The sequence below is a fragment of the Aquarana catesbeiana genome, linkage group LG04, assembly GCF_042186555.1.
Source record: "Aquarana catesbeiana isolate 2022-GZ linkage group LG04, ASM4218655v1, whole genome shotgun sequence".
NCBI lineage: Eukaryota > Metazoa > Chordata > Amphibia > Anura > Ranidae > Aquarana > Aquarana catesbeiana.
This window is the reverse complement of record NC_133327.1, coordinates 419,725,220-419,742,572: the sequence shown is the minus strand read 5'-3', so window position 1 is coordinate 419,742,572 and position 17,353 is coordinate 419,725,220. Positions and strand designations below refer to the sequence as shown.

Here is a 17,353-nt window from a genome sequence, read left to right as displayed (position 1 = left end):
TGTCCATCTTTTATTAAGTGGTGTAGGTAAAATACTCCCTGCATGGACCATAAAAATGTGTCATGAATTTTGTTAAACTCAGGAAGGTTCTTGTTATGCCACACCGGCGTGTAGTCATTGAACTGTGGAATTTCAAGTTTAGAGGCGGCTAAGTCCCATATTTTCCTGTAGTGATATATCATGGTATGTCTATTTTCTCCTAGCTCCACCCCCCCCCCCCCCCCCCCGAGCCCGATGCTATTGCATATATCGAGTCCTTGGTGTGTTGTGCGCACTTTGGACATAGGAGCATGAGAAATCTCTTGCTGTCTGTTTTATTTAAGTGGAAAAGCTGTGACAGTTGTGATGCAATGTAATATAGGTTAAAGTCAAGGAGAGCTGTGCCACCAAGGTCAGTCGGATTCTTGAGGGTTTACCATGCTAGTTTGTGTCTGTTGGTACCCCACACAAATGGCTTAAGGAGGGACTCTAAAGATTTGAAATGTTTCAAGGGTAAATAAACTGGAGTATGCCAGAGAACATACAGTATTTTAGGGAGTAAGATCATTTTGATTAAATTTATGTGACCCCAGATCCCCAGTGGTAGTTTGGACCAAACCCGTACTTTATTTTTAACCGTGGAAATGAGAGGATCTATATTAAGGGATACATAGTCTGCAGGGGATCTACATATATGGATCCCTAGATATTTAATAACATCAACTCTCTGAAGCGGAAGCCTGGCTTGGGATTCTGGGGGTGGGAAGCTATCAATTGGTAAAATTTGGGACTTGTCCCAATTGATTTTCAGTCCTGAAAATGTTCCGAATTGTTCGAGCGTGTGGAGTGCAGTACATAATGATGGGCCCGAATCCGCTAAATATAGTAGCGTGTCATCTGCATACATACTAATTTTTTCAATTAAAGAGCCCAGTCTTATGCCCCGTACACACGGTCGGATTTTCCGACGGAAAATGTGTGATAGGACCTTGTTGTCGGAAATTCCGACCGTGTGTAGGCTCCATCACACATTTTCCATCGGATTTTCCGACACACAAAGTTTGAGAGCAGGATATAAAATTTTCCGACAACAAAATCCGTTGTCGGAAATTCCGATCGCGTGTACACAAATCCGACGGACAAAGTGCCACGCATGCTCAGAATAAATAAAGAGATGAAAGCTATTGGCCACTGCCCCGTTTATAGTCCCGACGTACGTGTTTTACGTCACCGCGTTTAGAACGATTGGATTTTCCGACAACTTTGTGTGACCGTGTGTATGTAAGACAAGTTTGAGCCAACATCCGTCGGAAAAAATCCTAGGATTTTGTTGTCGGAATGTCCGAACAAAGTCCGACCGTGTGTACGGGGCATTAGTCCTTTAATCTCCGGGTTAGGATGGTTACATTTAATAGCCATTCAAACCCCTTTGTGTCAACTTGTGTGCATGTTATCAGGCTAAAATCACCAGGGTATGTAAACTTTTGATCAGGGCCATTTGGCTAGTTTCTGTTGTGATTATGATTTAAAAAGAGTCTACGCGGTTGATTGATAACAAATGGCTTCAGCCAAACACTAACCATGAGTGAAAGAAATGTTTTTGTATTATCATTCTTATTCTCTGAAAAATGGCCAAGAAATCATAAATTCTGCCAGGGTATGTAAACTTATGCGCACAACTGTATATATATATATATATATATATATATATATATATACTCTGCAGTGTGTCCCCTGCTGACCAATTACAGCATGAGTTCGGCAGCTGATTTGAGACAAATCACAGAACGCTGTGTACAGTGAACAGCAATCTGGCTGTTTCTCCTCCCTGCAAAACGGGGAGAAAAAAATAGCGAGATAGAAAAGTAAAAGCAGTACTTATTACACATTGTTAGGCTCACAGTTAACCCCTTGATTGCCCCTAGATGTTAACTTCTTCCCAGCCAGTGTTACAGTGTCAGTGTACAGTATTATTACTGGTCACTGTCACTAGCGATGTCTGTGTCAGTTAGTGACCCTCCCAGATAGTGTCTTTTAGCGCCAGATTGCCTGCCACCCTATCACAGTCACACTATAAGTCCTGATCAACGACATTACAGTATAGCATCTATAGCTACGTAAATTCTAGTATATGTACCATAGTGTGTACACGCTATTCCTTTCACACAAACCAATTAATATACACTTACTGTAATTTTTTTTTTTACTAAAGACATGTAGCAGAATACATTTTGGCCTAAATTTATAAAGAAATTAGATTTCTTTTATTGGATATGTTTTATAACAGAAAGTAGAAAATATCGGGGAGTTTTTTCAAAATTTTCAGTCTTTTTTCATTTCTATAATAAAAAATAAAAACCCAGTGGTGATCAAACACCGCCAAAAGAAAGTTCTATTTGTGTGAAAAAAAATAAAAATAAAAATAAAATTTGCGTACAGTGTTGCATGACTGCGCAATTGCCAGTTAAAATAGCGCAGTGCTAAATAGCAAAAAATGCCCCAGTCACGCAGGGGGTAAAACCTTCTGGAGCTCAAGTGGTTAAAGTGATTATAAAGGTGAGAGTTCCTTTTTTTTTTTTTGCCTTAATGCATTATCTGTGTAGCAAGGTCCCGGGTCCCCTTTGGTCTAATGAGAACCTCCAGAGTTAGGGACAGCTGACATCCTTCTGTGTAGAGTGGGTTACAAGGCATGGTGGGTGTAATGCAAGGTAGATTCATGGGCGCCAGACACTTCTTGAATGCAATGAGATTTATTCTCTCTTGAACAGAACTGTAAGAGAGAGGGTTTAGGGCCAGGACACCCTTTACTAGTTGCAGTGGTAATTAGCAGACTCCTAGACTTCTATAGGTAGACAGCCATGCAGGGAAAATGCACCCAGCAGGTCACCACATCTGCATATGTAGGATTGCTGTCTCCTATGGTAATAGTCTTGTAACAGTTTCTAACACAAGTTGTAATGAACTTCTGTACTTCCTCTACAATCACTTGTAGATCTTCACTCCACTGAGCTCCCAGTCTCTTCTTACTAGACCAGCTGATCCACTGCCACTGGATCTCCTTCTCCTTCTTACTGAGTATCTTCCTCAAGCGTCACCCCCATTTCCCTGCTGGGTCCCTAGCTTGGCACTCACAGATACTCCTCAAGCATCACCCCACTGGCCTGCTCTGTCGCTGGCTTGGCACACAAGGCTGCTCTGCAAGCGTTACCTCCGCTGGCTGGGTCCTTGGCTTGGCGCCTGCTGAAGTTTCCCAATTCTTCACCGTCCCTGGTTGGTGAGAATACTTGCTTCAGCTACTCACTGTGGTCCCTGGTAATAGGGTGGTTGTTCCCTTAATGGCGACATCTTCCCCTCTATCTCCGACCACGGCAGGTTCTCTGGCCGACAGATCCGTCACTTATTTATTTATTTTTTTTCTGATAGCATTAAAAAAAATATCATACAGTGTCTTACAATACATAAACCTATTTATTGCTTTACCCTCCCTCTCCCTCTCTCCCTACCTTCCCTGTCCCTTCCTTCCCCACCCTCCCCGCCTCACCCACACCACCTTAATATTATTTGTGCGTGTAGTTCTATTAGTTGCAGAGCCTCAGGGCGGGCAAGAGGGGAGCACTCAAAGGGATAGAGAGCAGTACAGTAGGCTAGATTGACTATTGTCCCCCGCGGAGGAAGAAGAAGAAAAAGGGATTCACTCCTCACCATCCTCCTATAGGAGACACTCCATCTCGTCCAGCCAAGGCTTCCACATTCTCTCAAACTTCTTATAGTTACCTTGCCTAACAAGTACCACTTTCTCACTCCAAACTATAGAGTTGATGGTCTCAACCCAGTTCTTCACAGTCAGGGGAGTCTGTGCCTGCCATTTCTGTGCGATTAATTTTCTCGCCTGGAATAGGCATCTCAGCACTACTTCAGTGGTACCAGACGGGACTCTACCTTCCTCCAAACTCCCTAATAGGCATGTCTTGGCTACCGGTTCCAATGTGGTCTTAAAAATTGTATTTATCCTGTCTATTGTGGTCTCCACCCAGTATCTAAATAGCTTCGGACATTTCCATACCATGTGGATAAAATCCCCTGCCGCCTTACACCTGGGACACTCATCGTTTTGTCTCCACCCAAGTTTAAACATTTTTTTAGGGGTATAGTAGACTCTGTATATTAAAAAAAATGAGATATTTTCTGTGAAGAAGAGATCGAGACCAGTGCTCCTCGTTTCAAGATCCTGTCCCATTCTTCCATAGTCATTACCCCTACATCTCTCTCCCACCCCTCTCTACTCTTGGAAGGCCCTACTCTACTTATTATTCTAGCTGCCAACCTAGCACACAGTTCGGAGATTAGTCCTTTAAATGTATCTGGCTTAATTATTTTTAAGAGAGTGGAGATCTGGGACCATTCAATTATCTGTGACCTAAACTGGACTTGGATGGCGTGTCTAATTTAAAGATATTTAAAAAATGATTTATTTGATATATTAAATTTCCTTTTTAAGTCTAGGAAGGTTTTCATAAGATTGCCCTCGTATAGTTGGATTAATCAGTTAATGCCTTGTCTCTCCCATTCTTTAGACCTCTCTATACTCTTTACTTCTGCTAGATTTCTATTGTTCCATAGGGGGATATATTCAGTTACCCCTCTATATCCCATTAGTGCCAGAACCGTCACTTATGGTTGGACTGCAAGCTGCAGTCCCAACCCTATGCTGCTCTCTTGCTTCTGGATAGGCCTTCAGACATCCTAGCAGACAGATGTCCCCGGGATAGGCCTCAGGCTCTGGCCTAACAGCCCAGAGCAGCACAACACATGTCAACCCAGACAGCCATCCAGGTGGCACAGAACCCGATCAGCTGACCACACCCAAATAAAAAGGCTCTCCCATCAGGCCAAGGGACCCAAGAAGATCCCTGCCCATTGGTTGAGATACCCCATCTATTCCTAATCTGTCCTTGCAATGTCCTTTTGTTATCTAATGTCACCAGAAACCCCACCATCTAGTGACAGAAGAGAGAAGTACAGCAATTCCAGAATTAGGGTGGAATCAATTGATCTCCTATGAATTGGCCAAGACAACTACACCTGGCAGGTAAATTTAAGAGCAAACCTGCCTAAACATCAGGGTGCTACATCTGCTTTAAAGTAAAAAAAACGTTTAATAGTAGCTCCCCCTACCCCTCCTAAATACTTATCTGAGTCTGATCTTGATCCAACGCTGTGCATTTCTTCAGAAGCTCTTCTTCCCTCTTCCCTGTCTCACAGGCTTGGATGAGAATAGCGGAGGCCATTGGCTTTTGCTGCTGTCAGTCAAAACTTGTGAGTGGGGGGGCGAGGCCAAGCTGGGCTGTGTGTCTGAATAGGTTTCCCATAGGGGTACTTGGTGGGGGGAAGGAGCCAGGTGGGGGACCAGAGAAATGGAGGATCGGGGGCTGCTCAGTCCAAAACCACTGCACAAAGCAGGTAAGTATAACATGTTTACAAATGGGAAAGTGGGAAAGTGCAGCGCTAAAAGTGAAGGTGATAGTGAGATTCCCCAGACAGGATCAAACTAGTAACAAACCATTACTGATGTGCATAATTCATGATAAAATACATACAATATTACTCTAATATACAAATAACAATAATGATGATGTTTAGATAAACCAACAGTGCATATATATATATATATATATATATATATATATATATATATATATATATGAATGAAATCCCTAAAGTGACTCCAATATATAAAGTGACTTGCAAGATAAATCTGTGAGCTAGTTGTCTGTTGATAATCCACCACCAAAAGGAAAGAGGCTTACCAGACAAGTTGAACCCAACTAGGCATACGCCTGATGAGTCAACAGAGCTTGTGGTGTAATATACCCAGAGAAGAAAATCAGCATACAAGGTTTCCGATGTAGACCAATCAGGCAGGGGTCCATCACAATGTATAACATCAATGGGTATCCACCAAGAGAACAGTGACCAAAGATCAAGAACGGATCCTCCCAGTATTATATATGGTAAAAGGAAAAAAATTGGGCCACATAGAGTGATTCTATTTACATAAAAGGCATTTTATTGAAATAAGTAAAATGGTCACTCACATTTGAGAAGGCATTAAAAGGCATGTAAGCAAAATTAAATATCACAGTGGCATCAGCAGAGCTCGTCCCGACCGGTTTCGTCTCAATAAGACATCATCTGGGGTCTAAGTATAGATATAACAAATATAACATGTTTATTATTTTAATAAAAAAAAATGGGAAAGCTTTACATTCCCTTTAATATAACAAAGAAATATATCGGTTTTTTTTTTTTGGGGGGGGGGACAACTAGTTTTTACTTTGGCAATATAGACTTTCAAAAATGAATTTATTTTCCATGTGATCCACAGTATAGACAAAAAGATGTCTATAGATTCAAGTAATGGAGAAGCTGTTTTCCACAAACTACACCTCTATATTCAGGAGCAACGTTTCAACGTTTATATTGATAAAGGTGATTTCTTTCTTGTACATTTGCCCAGTCACAGTTTCTTCATTTAGTAAGTTCTCCATTTTTAGCTTTCCTGTGCCAGTCAGTGGAAAGTTGGAGAGACCGGGAGAAATGCTAAAAGCGGTCATTTTCATTAGTCTAAAGAGATTTCAGGAACTGATGAGGTCTGAAGTGTGTGGTAGCAATTACCATAATGACTGAGAGAAAATCTTTTGGGTTGAAGAGCAGAACACATACAGTACCAGAGTGTAAGATGAGACACAGGCAGGTAGTCATGCCGTGGTTTGTGGTTACTGAATTGCAGCTGTTATTATTAGACAGGCCCTTGTTTGTGTGTCTGGAGATATATATAAGGAGGACTGGGAGAAAAGCAAACACAACTTCGCTGTAAATATAAGGTGTGAAATGGAGAGTGCTAACTTTTTAGAATGAAAGTATGTAAGATCTTATCATTGGCATTATTGATTTGGCCTTGAAAAAAGAAAAATACCATTCTTGCTCTTGAACCCTTGGCCATGGCTCTTAGAGCTGATCCAAACATTAATGGAATTCCATACGCAGGCGAATGTTACAAAGTAAATATGTTTATGGACGATGTTCTCTTGACCCTAACTAACCCAATTGTCTCCTTGCCCAATCTACAATCCCTCTTTGGCTTTGCTGCCATCTCAGGGCTCCAGATTAATCCCCACAAAACCACTGCGATTAAGATTTCGCTTCCAAGCTCCCTGGTCATGCACCTTCAATCCTCCTTCCCATACCGCTGGTCCGGCTCTACCTTAGAATATTTGAGTGTTAAGTTGACCCCCTCTCCCTCTTTTTTCAGCAAACTACCATCCCCTGTTGCGTACCATCACAGCGCTCATGGCATCCTGGCAGTTCCCCACCTTATCTTGGATTGGCCGCATCCATGCCATCAAGATGACAGTTCTTCCGAAGATCCTATACTTTTTCCGGACCCTACCTGTTCGGATCCCAGCATTTTTCTTGTGTCTCCTCCAGAAAAGGCTTCTCTCCTTTATCTGGCCCAACAAGCGTCCCAGGGTTTCCCGCCTTACCCTGTATGCCCACAGACTGAGAGATGGGCTTGGAGTCCTGAACATTGCCAAAGAATATCAAGCTGCACAAATCTCCCAGCTTGCGATGCTCCAAGCTACCTCCGATATTCCATTCTGGGTTCTCCTGGAGATCCCCAACTGTGCACCGGTTCCCATCTCTGCCCGTTGTGGCTCCCTCCTAAGATGCGCCCTCCCTCACTCAGCCCTCTGAAACCTCTGAAGCCTAAAACTCTGGGACTTGGTTCGGTACTCCAGTGGGCTCATGTCCCCATCCCTCCCGCTCCTTCCCCTTCTCAATAACCCACTGTTCCCCCCCGGCTTAGAACAACCTCAGGTTTACGCCTGGTGGCCAGCCCATGGATTCACACAGGTCCGTCATTTTCTTGGAACTCGCACATTCCCCTTGTGGACCTCAATCCAAGAGGCTCATGAAGCTTCCCCAGTGGAATTCTTCCGCTATCTTCAATTACGACACTGGATCTCCTATCTCAGGTGCAATGATACGTTTCCCTATCAGAAAACGGCCTTTGAACAAACGTGCCAACACCCTCCAGGGTCTCCGGGTACCGTATCTTTGATTTACTCCTCCCTTAACTCCAACCTCCTTGTCCTATGTCCACAACTGGGAGTGAGATTTATCACACATCGATCCAGCGGACTGGAGCAAAGCCTGGTCTAATATTGCGAAATGCTCCTTTAACACGGCTACCCTAGAGGCATCCTATAAGGTACTCTTCCGCTGGTACTGGGTTCCATTCCGTATTGCCAAATCAAACACATCCTGCAGCGATGGATGCTTCAGGGGCTGCTGTCAGCGTGGAGACAAACTTCATATCTGGTGGTCCTGCCCTCGCCTAGTGGGATTCTGGTTGAGGGTTTTCGGTCTTCTGTCCACTCTCTTCCATACATCCCCCCGCAGGGATGCCAAATTGGCCTTACTCCATTGCCCGATCCCGGGCCTCTTTTCTTATCAGCCAAAGCTGGCCAGCTACTTGTTTATCGCTGCGAAGCGTACAATATCTAGGGCCTGGAAGAAACCGGCTGTCTCGTTTGCAGAAGTGTAGAGCACCCTAACGACTCTCATGATCAATGAGAAGATGTCTAGCATTCTCCATGATTTCCATGCCAAGTTCCTTAAGGTGTGGGGCCCGTGGTGGTCCTACGCTCTTCCCTCTCTGCACCCGACCAGCCTAGGCTGCGCTAATTGACCTCCTCTTTCCCCCTCCCCGACCTGGGGGAACCCTTTTTCCTACTCAACCTTCCTGCTCTGCACCTCTTTCCCTTCTCCGTCTTTCCTTCTCATTTCTTGTGTCCCTCTTCGCCATATATTCTCTCTCCTCTCTCTCTCTCTCTCTCTCTCATCTCTATCTTTTGTTTTTTCAGGGTTTTTTTCTATTTTGTTTTTCTGTCCGTAAGACACCGATTTTAGTCTTATTTTTTAAGAATTTTTTGTGGACCATCTCACGCCTCAACCCCTGAGCACCTAAGCTCATTTACCCTATGTTGACCCCCGGCCTTCGCCGGAGGGCTGTTGTTTGATAATTTCTACGATCAAATATGCTTTTATTGTGCATTATTATGCTGTACCACAATATACTTTATGTTTATATCCCCTGCGTGGGATTGTTACAGTTGTTCTTATTTCTTCAAAATTTCAATAAAAAAAGATTGTAAAGAAAGAAAAAAGAAAAATACACACTAAATGGTACCAGATAATAGTAAATTAGGTTTTTCAGGTACTGAAAATGTGTATTGTGTAAGTTCATTGTTATACTTACAGATAGAAAAATCGTCATGCAAAAAGATTATTCGTCCGAAGGAAGATTTGCAAAAATTTACAGCTGTATAGCCCAAAATCTCTTCTTACTGTTGACCACCACTATGTTAACGATTATCTAATGTCTTTTGGTAGCCTTTATTTACTAGCTTACCAGAAAAATCAATTCTGTTTACATCCAATCAAACAGACTATTACACTATATGAACACTCACCTAAGGTCAGCCATACATGGTTTGAATCTTGGCTGGTTCAGCAGGAACCAGCTGAGATTCGAACCTTTAATGGGCAGACTGAAAGTTGATCGATCAATAAACTTGGTTACAACCAACCTGCCGGATTATCTTACGATTATCGCTAGAGGCTGCTATAGCCGCTAGCAATAATCATTGTCTTCTCCTGGAGGGAACGGGTTCCCCCGCCCCGCTGGGAGAAGACACTTGCTGATTCCCCTGTCAGCACTGCCTGTGTTGATGGGGGAATCGTGCAGATTTCTTCCTTGTATGGCCTGCCTAACAAATCAAAGCTTTGCAAAATCTTCCTGGTGTCACAAAAGGGCAAGTCTCCACAAGTTGCCACAAAAGGGCGAGTCTCTCTCTCTGAGGAAATTTTAAAACTACTCTTGCAGCTGGGCCCTGCAGGAGTTAAGCCTAGTACACATGAAGAGAAAAGCGGTGGAAAATACCACTTTCTAAGCGATCGTAAAATAGTGTGATCAGTAGTACAGAGCTTTCAAGAGCCGATCACGACAGTTCGTCTGAAAGTATCCGAAGGGACAAGCACAAAAATTGTTCTTGTATGATACCAGACTAAAACCACGCATGCTCAGAAATGACAGAATATATTACAATACAATTCAACACACAACATCACTTCCGAAGTTGTATTCTGTCATGCGAGATTTTTTGTGACTTTAGTAACCTCTTCATTTTAGATATGAGACTAGCACGCTAAAAAAAAAAACATGATTTTCTCATGTGTATGAGGCTTTAGCATAGGTTTGCACTTATGCAGTGCAATTTGACTGAGGTTTGTAGTGTGATTCAAGGACTAATGTCCAATGCGACTTCATGCAGGTTCAGGTGCAATTCCAATGCGTTTTGGATACAGCTGCGGTGCTCTCTCTCTTTGGAAATCTGCTCAGAAATACACTATAACCTGCTAGAAATCGCACTGAAATCGCTTAGTCTTTGAACACCTATGCATTTTCTGTGCAGTATCCATTAGACTCTATGGAGATGAAAATTACATCGTAATGCACCCAATAGGCACAAGACCCTTTTTAAAAATGCATTGCATTTGAACTGCATATACTGTATGTGAATGGCCACCATGGAAAGTCATGTTGTTTCACTTGTCATGCGATTTAATGCATTCTGAAACGCATACAAAATCGCATCAATGTGAACCAGGGCTTAAAGAGGTTGTTCGTTCTGGAAAAAAATAAACGTCAACAGCTACAAATCCTGTAACTACTGACTTTTAATAAAAAGACACTTACCTGTCCAGAGATCCTGCGCCATCCTCACCTGGGCCGGTTCTTCACTAGACTTTGGGTTCCCAAGGCTGTCATCCTAACTGTGGGCAGCCAGCTGTGCTGCTTGCGGCTTCACAGTGCGCTGCACTTTATGAGTGGTCCCACAGTCTTCTGGGACCTGTGACATGGCACTGAAGACTGTGGGGAGGGAGGGGGAGAGGAGAACACAATTCAAGCAAAAGTGGGCGTGGGTACCTGTCAAAACGAGTTACCTGCCCCCTCCCCCAAAGAAAAAAATGACATGGCAAATGTGGCATGGAGGGGTGGAAGATTTAAAGTTCCACTTTAAATTCTCAAGTTTTTTTTTTTTTTGTAGGGTATCATTAAAAACAGTTTTAGTCGCCTTATATTCTCACTCCCGTGGGGTTTCTCCTCTCTGTGCAACTGGTCACCCCAAAGCCACTTGTCTTGGGGACTCCATCTGCCAGTTGCATTATGAAGTCACCATGTAAAACGCAGGACCAACAGTCCTGCATCGTAAGTGGGGACATCAGGGGGCCCACCCACAACCTGGAGCATCAGGGGGAAAAGGAGAGCACCATCTGCCAGGTGTGTGAGGATTAAGGTAAGTAAAACTGCTTTTTAACAGTACCCTACACCAAAACAAGTATTTAACCTTTGCCTTGTGGAGGGATGCCCCACTGCACGGGTAGTTTTGAAATTTCCCTTTAAGCGTTTGCTGTGCTATTTATCCCATGGCTTTTTATTTTAATTTGCAGTAAAATTGTCATTAAAGTTCCAGTCTCATACCTCCCAACATTTTGAGATGGGAATGAGGGACACCTACTAGCAAACGTATGTACGCATAGGACATGCCCCCTGCCACGCCCCTTAAGGGGGGCATAACCAAAAAAAAAAGGTTATTTAAATCCACAAGTGCTTTTTTTTTACCACTAATTTCTTTATATTGGCTTTTAAAATTGACAAATGCAGCAATTTAGAAATTGGATGAAAGGTTTAGCACTGGGAAACACTTTTTTGAAAGATAAAAAATGCATTTTATATACAACCATACAGATCAGACCAAAATGAGGCACAAATGAGGAGGACAGAGGGACATTGCTCCAAATCAGGGACAGTCCCTCGAAATCAGGGACAGTTGGGAGCTATGCAGTCTGGCGGAAAAAAATTAAAAGTCAGCAGCTACAAATACTATACCTGTTAACTTTTAATATGAGAACACTTACCTGTCCATGGATCCCGTGATGTCGGCACCCCAAGCCGATTCGTCCATCGGTTTCAGGTGCAGACACCGACATTGCAAGTAAGGGAAACCAGCAGTGAAGCTTTCAGGCTTCAGAGCCAGTTTCCCATTGCACAAGTGCGAGTCGCACTGCGCTTTCTGAATAGTCCCGACGTCTTCTGGGACACACACAGGTCCCAGAATGCAGCGGAGGGGCTGGACGTGACATAGATTGCTGTGCGGCGATCTTACCAGGAAGTGGCAGCGGGTATCTGTCAAAACCAGGTACCTGCTTCCCCCTCCCCTCCAAAAAGTGCCAGATGTGGCAGTGGAGGGGGGGAGGGTGCGAGAAAGCGGAGCTTCCCCTTTTGGGTGGAGCTCTGCTGTAACTGTCTATGGAACAACTGTTGTACACTAGTTTAGAGAAAGTAACATGTAGGCCACTTTCACACTGAGGCGTTTTACAGGCGTTTTTGCGCTAAAAATAGGGCCTGAAAATCGCCTGTAAACTGCCTCTTCTGCAGTCCCAGTGTGAGACCCCGAGTGCTTTCACACTGGAGTGGTGCGCTTGCAGGACAGGAAAAAAAGTCCTGCAAGCAGCATCTTTGGGGCGGTTTTATTAGCGCTGAATACAGCGCTCCCAAAACGCCCCTGCCATTGAAATCAATGGCCAGCGCTGCCGAAGTGCCTGCAAAGCGCATCAGCAGCGGCGCTTTGCAAGTGCTTTTAACCCTTTTTCAGCCGCTAGCGGGGGTTAAAAGCGCCGCACTAGCAGCTGAAAAGTGCCTCTAAAATTACAGTAAAGCGTCGATAAAACTAGCGGCGCTTTACCACGACACCCCCGCGCTGCCAGTGTGAAAGGGGTCTAAGGGTAAATTCGCTTTTTTTCGCTTTAGGGAAAACTCCCTTGTAAAGTGCAACTTCCATTGCACAATGAACACTGTGGGGTTGATTTACTAAAACTGGAGAATGCGGAATCGGGTGCAGCTGTGCATGGTAGCCAATCCGCTTCTAAGTTCAGCTTGTTCAGTGAAGCTTTGACAATAAAACCTGGAAGCTGATTGGTTTCTATGCAGAGCTGCACCAGAGTTTGCACTCTCCAGTTTTAGTATGCCTCCCTCTCTATTTGCCTTTAGTAAATCACCCCACATGCATTGATGTTACAAACAGGATAAGTGCAATGCTGTATCAGTTAGTAAAACAGATACTACCAGAACATTGCTGCTTCTCAGTTCAGTTACCATATCTGTTATGTACTGGTACATTCTTGAAGATGAGTTGTTCTCACATGTCTCGACTGGAAAAAGAGGTTGTTGCAGATGTAATATAATAAGACTACAATAAAACTAAAGGCTCTAGGCAAGTCCCGAATCATTCCTATAAGAGGCACATGCTTCATAAAGTAAACAAAAGACTATATACTGTATTTATGGCATTCACTACAGCTGGTCCATCCAGATATCTTGGGTAGTTAGAATTATCCCGATGATGCCACTGAAAAAGGTTTTAGGAGCGTACAGTACACTTTGTAAACTATGAACAATTGCGTCAACCTCTGGATAGGTGACAGAGAAACTATAACTTTTTCCAAGCTCTGCTTCCCATCCCCTCCTACAACAATTTTGTCACTTATGCTATCCTAAATACATCCAAATGCATACAAATACGATACAAGTCACTTCTTGACATCTGCATTTTCATCAGGGAACGGGTGAATTTTGATCCATGTATGGGCACTGTAGTTGGACAGAAGTCCATCTACCGGCTGACTTTTTTTCAACCACCCTGTTGGCAAATTTCCGCTCAATCAACCTTGCAGGCTATAACGGGAGTCCCATTGTCAGAATACAATGACTCAGTGAGGAGGATTCCCCCATCCACCTCAAATGTGAGGATGGGGAAATCGGGTATATTTTTTCATTCAACCCGCTGGTTGAACGTAAAAAAGTGACTCATAATCTTACTAAAAGCATTAGTGAGGGTTATTATAGTGGATTTAGCCTGAGTAGAGAGAACGTGTCTCAGTTAAACAAACTAGTAAAATCTGTGACTATCTGAGACTAAGGCCTGGTTCACACTAGTGCGATGCCAGACATTGCATGTGATTCGCACCGTGTTGCTGTTCACATCTCATGCGATGTCTGTGCAATGCGATTTCAGCCATACAAACTGTATGGCTGAAATCACATCTCATTCGCACCAAAATAGTGCAGGACCCTTTTTTTGGTCCGCACTGGAATCGGAACGCATGGGTGTTCATGTTTGACAGTTCTCACTGCGATCTGAGAACCGATCTGGGGGTGTTGTTAACTTTACATTGACACCCACAGCGGTTCGCAGATCACAGTGTGAACCACTGTGCGATTCAGGTGCGATGTGGGAACCCACACTGGATTTGCAGGGTTCTCGCATCGCACTAGTGTAAACCGGCACTTACTGATATTTATTCTGTAAGTCCTGGATTGAATTTAAAGTGGTTGCAAATGCTTTATTTTTTTTTTCTAAAATAACAAACATGTTATAGCTACCTGCTCTGTGCAGTGATATTGCACTGAGCGGCCCCAACCCTTTTTTCCTGGGGATCCAGTCAGCGTTGTCTGCTCCTCCTTATCTGTGTCTGCACCCATAGCAGGCCGCTTGCTATGGGGGCAGACATGCGGGCTCGCTCCCAAGCCAAGCTAAACAGCTCAGCCCCGCCCCCTACTCCCTCTCACAGGATTTGATTGGCAGCAGCAGGAGTCAATGTGTCAGATAAGGGTACTCACGAGGCCGAGATGCTGAGAGCGGTAACCTCTTCCGACTAAGCGCACTCCACTCCTGGAGATGGTACAGGGGTGAAGGGCACAAAGAGGCACGAGTCACCAGCAGGCTGGGTAGGTCTTGCGTGAAGGTCACCGGTAGTGAGACAGCTGTGCAGGACTGGAAGATGCCGAAGCTCAATGAAGGAGGATGAACAGCTGATCCAACAACAGGCCGGGGGTCAAACACCGTTGACTAGTAATAGTCTCTAGATAGGCAAAAACAGTCTAGTGCAAAGGACTGTTAGCAGGTCTGTCAGCAGGCTGATGACTAGTACTGAGGATTGATAGTAAAGTCCGTAAACAGGCCGAGGGTCAAACACAGGTAACTGGAAGCAAAGTCTGTGAGCAAGCCAGGGGTCGAGCACTGAAAACAATAGCAAAGTCCAGGAGCAGGCTGAGGGTCAATCACTGGAGACAGGAAGCAAAATCCGTAGACAGGCCGAGGGTCAAACACAGTAAGCAAGTGGAGAAGTCCGAGAGGCAAGCCGAGGGTCAGATGCGGTAGAGATCAGAGCAGGTCAAGGTCAATCCAGGTCACAACAGGTAATCAAGAATCAGGATACAAGCAGGAAACACACAGGGAGCTGAAAGACAAACCAGCAATCTGGTCATGGCACAGAGTGGCTTTTATAGGCCAGTGGGAGGCTCACGTTGTGCGCGCTATTGCGTACGCACGTTCGCCTTTCCGCTGAATCGCGCACGCGCATTAGCCGTTTCACTGAATTGCACACAAGCATTAGCCGTTTAGCCGAATTGCGCACGCGCATTAGCCGTTTCTCTGTATTGTGCCCAGGGATGCGCCGGAGTGCCGCTCTACCGCGCATGTGCGAAGGAAGGCAGCGATATTAGCGAGACTGGTACTTGCGTCTTTCCTGACACAATGGCTCCCGCTGCTGCCTTTGTGTCCTGTAGGAGAGGAACAGAGAGCAGCGCAGCTGCAGATGGGCACAGGTCTGGATTGAGATAGGTCTCAGGTAAGTATATAGGGTGGGTGAGGGGGTGATACTACTACAGGGACATTTTTTTACCTTAATGCAGGAAATGCATTAAGGTAAAAAATGTTCTGCCTTTAGAACCACTTTAATATAACTTGTGAATACAGTTAGTGGACTATTTAGTATTGTCTAATAGGAGCCAGGATAAATATTTTTTTTTATTATTATAGGAAGCCTTTCTGCTCTTCTGCGATCAAAATGGGGACCACTAAAACAAAATGAGCAAACAATCGCCTTTTATACCAAACAGATTCTTGAAGGCTTAAAATATCTTCATGACAATCAGATTGTTCATCGAGATATAAAGGTCAGTGCTAAATATTCTAAGTATTGCTTTTTTTTCATTGAAAGAGTCAGGCAACAGTCCTGACAGTTTTATGTGTGTGTTACAGTAAGTTAAGTTAATGTAACAAGGAAAAACAAAATATCAAAATGCTCAACACCTCCCCCCACCTTTTTTTTTTCTCTCTCTCTCTCTCTCTCTCTCTTTTTATTTCCTGCTCTCACCATCCCCACCTTTTTCTTCTTTTTCTGCTTCTTCCCCACTGTTCTCTTTGAATAGTTAAGATCCACTGAGTCTTCTCTGCCTTATTTTTCCACTTTTAATTTACGAAAACGGCGAAAGCAGTGGGAAAATTGTCATGCAGGATACAGAGACCCCCTAGACCCGGAAGTTCAGGGATGGTTTCCCTGTGACTTTAGAACATTGAATACTACAATGTGGTGTTTGTACGCTTGGTCTTGTAACTGGATTGTTTCTTTCTTTTTTTTTTTTTTTTTGCACACCAATGTGATGATTTCCGTATTTCTGCATGTCTCACACAAATAAAGAATTGGAAAAAAAATGCTCAATGAAATAATCAGCAGTTTGTTTATCCAAATCTTTGACCTGCATCCAGAAACAATATGGGAGCCAACAAAGCAACTGATACTACTTCTATCCACATGGGCAGATTTTCTCTTTTAAGCAGCCCATACACAGAGCAAATTTATTTCCTGTAACCACCACAAATGGTAATAATGATGGGGACATGATGTTGATGGAGAAGATAAAAGTCTGGTTGTTGGGTAGAAACAGGATAGGCTTCTCTAAGGAGATCAGTTTCCAGGGATCGCCCAAAGGTGAACAGACTCTGGAGTAGACCTGGAAGTGAGCATGGGAGTGTTGACATAGGAGCTAGAAATCAGGAGGTCTTGGGAGGAGTGAAGAGGACAGTTTGATTGATACTTTGAGATTCGGCTGGTGGGCAGAGTTTAGATAACGATACTTTGAAGTGATGTAGATGAGGGCAGAGTTGTGAATGGACTTGTATGTTGTTGTGAATTTTTTTGACTGTGTAAAGGTAGGCCAATAAGGGGGAAGTTGCAGTAGTCGTGGCAAAAGATAACAAGGTAATGGATTAGCTTGGCTGTGTAGGTAGTTAGGAAGGAGTGTGCATTTAAAATGTTACGAAAGCTGAGGGGGCAAGATTTGTACATTGGATGTGGGGCTGGAAGGAGAGGTCAGAGTTCAAGATTATACCTAACACCCTGGAAT

The 17,353-nt window shown here is 43.9% G+C and overlaps 1 protein-coding gene across 1 annotated transcript in view; it reads left to right on the top strand.

The window, feature by feature from the left end:
- The window catches only part of MAP3K5 (mitogen-activated protein kinase kinase kinase 5), a 269,034-nt gene that overhangs the window by 206,036 nt on the left and 45,645 nt on the right, over positions 1-17,353 (top strand). Inside the window, exon 17 of the mRNA XM_073627344.1 lies at positions 15,987-16,123. Coding sequence (XP_073483445.1) covers positions 15,987-16,123 — 137 coding nt within the window. The remainder of the gene's footprint in view (positions 1-15,986; positions 16,124-17,353) is intronic.